Genomic DNA, 8,571 nt, shown 5'->3' with positions numbered 1-8,571 from the left:
AATATCTAAGGAAAAATTGCTACCACTACATTGAATGACTGCAGCTACTTTTCTGACCGTATTTATGTGGAGAAGACCTCTGAACAGTGTTGCCTTGGCTACCACAACTCACAGAAAGCCAAAAAGGGTGTTTGATGGGACAGGTACTCAAATAAGGGCTCAGATGATCAACAAGTGTAGGATCAAGATGGTCCAAAGGGAGCTATATAATGTAAGAGACCTTCCATGAGAAAAGGATTGGGAAAAATAGAGAAGAGGCACTGTAGCGATCTAAATTGCACTTGTACTCTGTTTAATCAATTTATATGAAAACTTACCTCATCGGACAATGAATTCATTTAGCACTATGTTCCTTGTTCTTGTCTAATCATCTTCTACATCCATACTAACCGTTGTCAAATTCATTAGTGCCTAGTTCTTTAACCCACTCTCTACAAATTTATTGTATTGGACTCACTGGGCCAACATCCCTTTACACCTTGCGCTTGGATTCCAAAATGTGTCCCAAAGGTTCTACGAGGCCATGAAAGCATGTGCTTCCATCAAGTCCACACCCATTGCTCAAAAACTCCATGCACAGCTTATCTCCACTGGCCTTGACTCTTCCGTTTTCCTTCAAAACCATCTCTTGCATTTGTACTCCAATTGCAATCTCATCGACGATGCTTGTTGGGTTTTCAACAACATTATCGTAATGTTTTTAGTTGGAGAACAATGATTAGTGGGTTTGTTGATTTGGGTCGGATGAGTAAAGCGGAGAACGTGTTTGATGAAATGGCTGAAAGAGACTCTGTTTCTTGGACTGTGAGGATTAGGGATGGCAATGGGGCGGGGCGGGGCGGGGCGGGGCTGAAAGATGGGATCTTCGCCCTCGCCCCACATGGATTTTTCTTGCCCCATCCTCACCCCGCCCCGCATGACGGGGAAAATTTCTTACCCCATCCCTGCCCCTTAAGGCCCCGCGAAGACCCGCGAAGCCCCACCCTACATCGTAAAACTTTATTTCTTGTTAATTTTCTGTACAACTATTACCATTTTTTCAAATAAAATGACATGTTTCAATAATAAAAATATACTTGAAATTATAAATAAATTTATCCTATCAAATCAAACTAATTTTTAGAAAAAACTAAATAATATTATCCAAATGTTTAACAAGACAATATCACAACAAAAATCTCATAGTGTGACACAATAAAATAATCCAAACTCCTACTACATAACAAAATAAAAATTGCCTAGTTCTTCAAAAAGAATCTCCATTTTCTCAAACCTATACCTTATATTTTTTTTAATAAAAATACCGAAAACAAAATTAAATTGTACATAATTTTTGTGTGGAGAACGAGAACGAACAGCTAGAGCTAGTACATGATTGATGCCATCATATCGACAATCAAACCAATAGGGTATTCCTCATCATCTCTTTCTTTAAAAATTAAAAAACAAAAACCTAGCCAATTTAGTTTGATTACAAACCAATATCGGCAATCAAACCAATATGGATTTTGACAAGCATAAAGAAGCAGTGTTGTTAACCAGCCAAATGCCCACACAAAATTACAAAAACAATGACACACATAGCCTCAGACCCGTACCTCATTAAAAAAAATTATATTATGTTCATGATGAAAAGTAAGTTGAGAAAGATGTATAAATCATGAATGAAATTAGTAATTCAAATAGTATATAAATTTGCTTCTAATAAAGACAAAACAAAAAAAACAAAAAAAAAAAAAAGTTAAAATTGGTACCTTATTTCCAACTTTGCAAGAGAGAAAAAAGAGGTAGAGCCACCTTAGGTAGAATAAAAAAAGCTGATGATATGTTTGTTTAAATAGTAAGGTTTTAGGGTATGAAAAAATTACAATTTGACCCTTATTAATGCGGGGTGGGGCAGGGCTAAAAAGTATAAACCCATCCCCGCCCTGCCCGTGGTGCAGGTCTAAAATCCCGCCCCACCACCTTTGCGGGGCGAGGAAAACCCGCACGAGGCGAAGCGGAGAGGGGCGGGTCAAGTGGGGTGGGGCAAAATTGCCATCCCTAGTGATGATGTCTGGCTATTTTCGTAATGGTCATCCAGAGAAAACTTTAAATATGTTTGTTTCAATGGTACAGGATGGTAATTGTGTTAATGATCCGTTTTCTTTCACTTGTGCAATGAAGGCTTGTGGCAGTCTCGCATACATGAAGTTGGCTCTACAATTACATGGTCTTGTGGAGAAGTTTGATTTTGGAAGCAATGTGTATATGGCTATTCAAAATTCAATAATGGATATGTATATTAAGTCTGGAAAAGTGAGTTATGCTGAGAGAGTGTTTTTGAGGATCCCAAATCCGAGTTTGTTTTGTTGGAACAGTATGATCTATGGATATTCCAAATTGTATGGGATTGGTAGGGCTTTTGACTTGTTCAACCAGATGCCTGAACGTGACTCTGTCTTGGAACACGATAATATCGATCTTCTCTGAACATGGCTTTGGGGTTCAGAGCCTTAGTACTTTTGTTAAGATGTGGAGTCAAGGTGTTAGACCAAATTCCATGACATATGCCAGCGTACTTAGCGCTTGCACAAGTATATATGATCTTGAATGGGGTACCCATTTGCATGCTCAGATTGTTCGAATGGAACCAACTATTGATGTTCTACTTGGTAGTGGTCTGGTTGATATGTATGCTTCCTTGGTTCTTAGGGAGTGGCATGCCCCCTGGCTTTCTATGATTCTATCACAATCTCAAGAGGCTGCAACATTGTCCCACAAGGCCACAATGTTGCTGTCTCCACAATAATTGATTATTTTGGTTCTTTCCTTGTCTTTTTAATTGTCCCTTGTTTTGAAGTGTTATTGTTTCATGCATCGGTTGATTGACTTAGCCATATGCTTCTGTTAGTGTTCAATAAATTTTCATGATTAATTCACCTTACCACGAAAAGATTTGGTAGATCTGCCATTTTCAATCAATATTTTCTATCTTATTCACTGTTAGTTACTCAAAAAAATATCTATTTCAACGGATTAAGATCTAGCCACGGTTAAGAAAGGTTCAAATTCAAGCTAAATTATGAATCAGGTAAGGCATATTCTGTTCTTAAAGAAATTCAGATTACTTTAGGGAAACGTTTCCTGAATGTTGTCGAATTTAAAAACCATTCTTGTTTGTAACCCTACCTTTTTTTAATTGCATGTCTAATTCATTCTGATGCTATAGTTTGTTATATTCTCTTAGTATGTTAATGTGTCTCTAACATTTTTTTTTTTTTGGGTATTATTTGAATTTTACTGGTTGACCCTGAAGCTGACAGTCTTTAACATTGTCAAGCCTATATGAAGATTTGTGGTCTGAAATTAACCTTTAGCTCCATTTATGGTGCTATAATCTATTTTATTAGATAGCTAAGGTTTTATACAAGAACTTTCTAGGCAAGCGCATATAGCTACACAAATCTACATATTATAATACAGTCAATAGAATACAGGACACCCTTCAACCTTTATGCCAGGGGCAGTGGGGCAACTTGCAAGTGGGCAGTGATCATCTAAATCCAATCCCCACCACCTTATTCCATTGATGTCTCTAATTTGTAATGTGAAATAGCAAAGGATGGCCATGAAAGCAACTCCAGAATCTAGCCCAGCCGATAGAATGTAATTGTGCCTTGCCCACCAGCCTTTGTATCTCCTATACACAAAAAAGTTGAAGAAAATGCCCACAGCACCCCAACATAGGTAGTTCACAGCCCTGGCTGGTGGCATTCCTCCTGATCCACCTATGATGATTGGCATGTTAATGAGCCTTATCCACCTTTTTTCAGGAAACAAGCGTGAGAGTACCCACACAGGCAGTGGTGCTAGGAAACCAATGAGAAAGAAATAGTTCATCTTAGAGTACAGTCGTAACGGCCAAACATGCGAAGTGGGCTGACTACACCCCATATGATGGAAGCATTGTAGAAAACATCATCTCCAGGGCATGTCCACGGGCTTCCTTCTGGAAGTTTAGATGGTTCACATATATGTTTTACTGAGGACAAAAGCCACCAAGCTGTGCCGAAGTAGACTGAGGATGCAACTAAAGTTCCCACCAACTTCAGCAGGAAACATAGATAAATATTAGTATTTTTACTTTTTAATTTAATATCCAGAGATTCTAGCAAAATGTTAGTAGTGGATGGTAAATTGAGAACAAGATTTTGTAAATGAAAGAAATCACCTGAACAATAAACATGGATTTTGGAGGAATTTTCATGTAATGGCCTAGCTTGAAGTCTGACAGAAACGTTATTGCTTGTGTCATGCTAATGTAGCCATAGGTCTTGAAAGCCACGTTTGCAAGAGGTCTCCCAGGATACATGTAACCAATAATCATCTCAGTGATGACATTAAGTCCTGGTTCCTGCAGGCAGATTTTACAATAATGATCAAACACAATGAACAAGAGGACAGAAAATTATATTCTAAATACCATACCTGGTTTGTGGTAGCTGTAATTACGCCAATTGGGAGAGTGAAGAATAGAGCCATGACAATTGCTAGCAGGACTCCCCAGTAAGGGAGTTGCATTTGTCTGCCAAAGCCTTCACAAGTAAGAATGGCAAGTCCAACAACAACGATCAATAGTACATAAAACCACCATTGAGGGACAGGGTCATAGTTTTTCTTCATAAGTCTAGTGTGCACATCCCCAAAATTATTGTTGTATGTCGCCTTTGTTTGTAGCCAGATTTGTCTGCACAAAGAAAGGCAAAGATACAAGGAAATCAAATCTCTGAGAGCACAAAGAAACATATATAATAGTTAGTTGCTTGGAAAAATGTAAGTTAAATTGGCAAATAATTATGCACAAATGTTCTTTTCATGGATAATTTCAAAATACCTTCCATGGAAGAGTGCAACATGAGAGATTGTTGCAGCCAATACTGCAAAGCTAAGACCATAATAATATACAAAGTAGATGCTGAGATTAATTTTGCTATATCCATCATATCCATCTTGATTGAATTGGAAGGTTGTATCATTCAAAACTACTGAAACATTGTATTTTCCACCATCAGAGTTGAACACGTGTGATGAGTAAATAGGAAATCGCTTTGCTTCATATGAGTTAGTCCAGTAAGCAATAGGAATTACTATGTAGAGAACTATGGAAAACCCAGCCATTATGTTAATGACAGCAAATCCAGGGGTGGCTAAAGGAGATCCTAGGAAACCAGCTACAGTCGACCAATCAAGGGCAAAGTAGCCAATACCAAGCCCACGAAGACCAGAACCAATTTGTTGGGCTGTGACTGAGTCCTTCCATATCCAACAAACAAAAGACAGAGCAGTTATTGATGGAAACAGATAGTTGGGAACAATATAGTATGAGAAGCTTGTTACAAGGACCACAATGAAGAACTGCAGCCTTGTTACTCCTCCCTTAGGCCTAGTCTCAACATCATGCAATGCCCTACAAATTCAAAAATATGACTTGAGAAAGATAATGAACTATATTTCCATTATGCATATATATTATAGAGAGAGAGAGAGATAGAAGAAGAAGCAAAGTGAGGGACTAGGGGCACCTAAATAGAGAGACTTGAACCAAGTTGGAAGGCCACCACATGTATGGTGAATCAACAAGAAACTTTCGAAATAGTCCTGCCCATCCATACCCTAGCAACTGAATAATCCATAATGTCAATAACTTAAGATAGAAAATGAAGTAATTCTAATGATTCTAATCATATAATTTCACTCGGTAAAATACAAACACAGAAATCACCTGGGTGGTATGACTTAACAAAATAGCCGCCAGAGGATGAATCCCTCGATGATAGAATGCCTTGACAATGGTAATAATACCAACTGCATAAACTGAGTTTGAACCTGAATTGGCAAATATGGTTATGAGGACATGCTCCTTCAAGTTGAAGGGACCTGGATTCAACGAAAAAAACCATTTTGTTCTTGGAATGTGAAAAACTTTGTTTGGTAGATATGCTGCCATGAACCTTCCTATTGGAAGTACTACAATTTGGGCTGAAACCGATGATATATATAATGCATTTTGGCGGTAACCAAAGAATTGATTCAAGAATGCCAGAACAGCACAAGATGTGATCCCCAAAAACCATGTTCGAAATGTCAAGCATGGTAATGTTGGATCATCTGTAATTGGGACAGTGAGTCGAACTTGTTCAATTGGAGAATCATTTACTTCCTCTGCAAAGCCACCAAAACAAAAGGATAGAAAATTCATATGGAAAGGTAAACTTTGCAATCAGTTTCAAAGTATAACAATTACTAGACAGATAGACAAAATCTTTGGAAAGTTTATAGGACAGAGTTAGTGAATTATGTACATATCCCAAACTTCTTTTAGTCTAAACGTATTTGAAATATATCTACTATGAATTCAAATCTAAACTAATCATACTTGCTTTAGGCCCATATATGAGTTTGTTCAACATCAGTTGTCGAAGTATGTTCTTTCTATTGTTCAGTCAATAGAACTTGCAGGCAAGCATTTCTAAAATATATGCTCCACTTCTGGAACATGGAACATTAATAAGATAATAGATATTTTCAAGCTTGAGAAAGCTCACTATAGAAGAACATATTCTAAACTTTGTGTAATAATTTGGTACTCCTTGACTACAATGGTATTCCACTCTTATAAAAATAAGCCAGCTAATACAAAAACACAACATAACCTTAAAAGAGTCATATGGAAAACTTAATTATTCTAGAAGTAATTGGTTTAGAGTAGTATGTCAGTTCTAGGAGTCCTCAATAAATTTTCATGAACTCTTTAATTATCTTGTCTGTTCAAATTCACACCATTGTATATCAGCCCATATTGATTAAAAATAAGAGACATGCATAAAGATGTGATAATTTTGAGCTATAACAGATACTATCTTGTTTTTATTTTCTCCAGGGATATGATGATGTTACTTTTTTCTGACAAAAAGAAACTCAGAAGGAAAATTTATACCAGAGCTTTCAGAATTAGTATAGGCAGCTGGATCAAGATTGTTGTGTTGAAAAGATGAAGGAAGCACATTAGTATCTGATTTCTCCATGCTTCACTACCTACACTTCTTTAAAAAAATAAATGAAAAAGATGAAGCTATATATTATAAATATATGAGCTCGTACCACTGCACACCTTTGGTGTGATGGTCACTTCACAAGTATAAATGCTTGTGGAACGTGGAGGGTAAGGGTCGGGGTTCAAGTTTTCAGGAGGAAGCTTCACACACATTTACACATAAATTAGGTTAGAGTAGAATTCTATATGAGCTGGTGGTAGCATTAATTCACGTAGGGCTTATTCCTATCATACGTGTACGTTACAATTTGTTTTCTTATTCCTGTCATACGTGTACGTTACAATTTGTTTTTATTGCTTTCACTGTCATTCTCTCTTGCTTTCATTTTCATTCTCTTTCAAATATTTTCATGCTTCATAGTCTCTACCATGAGCTAGAACTCCTAGCAGCCATGAGAGTGTGCTAATCTATGGCACATGTAACACTTCCAGTCAAATTGTTCTCTCTCCTTAAAAAGGACTTCATACTTTGAACGGAAATTCTTATTACAAACTTATTATTGTATAGTCCATACAAACTCCCTTTTGAAACACGATTTTATTATTTTAACAGAAATTATGTTTTGAAAACACGATTTCAGCCCATATGGCAATGTGTCAGTGTATATAGTAAGTGCATAATAAAGAGTGCATGACTATCTATTATGAAACCTTGTCCCCACTCCAATTGCAATCAGACGAAGATCATAAGCTTTCCACACACCACATCAATTTTGATACCACTTGTTAGTAAGATTTTCATCCACTTGTAGTACACCACCATCAAATCTGATACCACCTATTAAGATAATAACAACAAATTAAGGGTCGTGAAACTACATGCATGTTGACACGTTACCTTAACTTAAAAGGCTTCTTTTAATCACTCATTTACATTACTTAATTCTTACCATACAAGGTTGATCTTCCATACTTACACTTGAGTAATTTTTAGGTACTTTCGGAGTACATAGTGCTCCTTTCTCTTACATTTATAGTAGAGTTCACTCATTAAATTTATGATGGAGTTTATCATGAACATAAGAGAAGGGAGCACAATTTCTTTGTGCTCCGAGGGGACCTAAGAATTTTCCCTCACACCTAATTATATATAGTCTAAAGGAATAATGATAAATGATTCTTGGAATATCTAGTGGTTGGCATGATGCCAAAACTATATTCCCTCTTCTAATTGAAAAATACATCAACACTTAAAGCCAAAATAAAGATTGACTAAATAAATCTATGATTCATAGGATCTGATTTTTGTTTAGGGTATTTATAAGCCGCCTTGCTCTCCTCCGCCCCCACCCCCCCCCCCCCAATCCAATTGTTAAAAAATTACTTTTATTAAAAAATATGATCTAATAAGATTTGGCTTTATGGGTTCAAGGCAATTATTATTATTGTTATTATTAATAATGTATCTTGTCATTGTTATTATCTTTCCTCACTTCGCGCCGCCCGCGCGGGGGGGGGGGGGGGGGGGGGGGGGG

The 8,571-nt window shown here is 37.0% G+C and overlaps 1 protein-coding gene and 1 pseudogene across 1 annotated transcript; both read right to left on the bottom strand.

Annotated features, from left to right (window-relative positions):
• Positions 1-1,348: 1,348 nt before the first annotated feature.
• On the bottom strand, positions 1,349-1,430 carry LOC112024203 (small nucleolar RNA Z102/R77; annotated as a pseudogene).
• A 1,949-nt stretch (positions 1,431-3,379) lies between these two features.
• LOC112024200 (oligopeptide transporter 1) lies at positions 3,380-7,067 on the bottom strand. The gene is given in 8 exon segments (XM_024056848.2): positions 3,380-3,896; positions 3,899-4,088; positions 4,214-4,396; positions 4,471-4,729; positions 4,877-5,449; positions 5,565-5,662; positions 5,765-6,204; positions 6,980-7,067. Coding segments are annotated over 8 exon segments (2,262 nt in total). The 3' UTR covers positions 3,380-3,465.
• Positions 7,068-8,571: the final 1,504 nt, after the last annotated feature.

Source organism: Quercus suber, unplaced genomic scaffold (genome assembly GCF_002906115.3).
Source record: "Quercus suber isolate HL8 unplaced genomic scaffold, Cork oak 2.0 scaffold_310, whole genome shotgun sequence".
In the NCBI taxonomy this organism is placed as follows: Eukaryota; Viridiplantae; Streptophyta; class Magnoliopsida; order Fagales; family Fagaceae; genus Quercus; species Quercus suber.
This window is presented reverse-complemented; position numbering and strand designations above follow the sequence as displayed.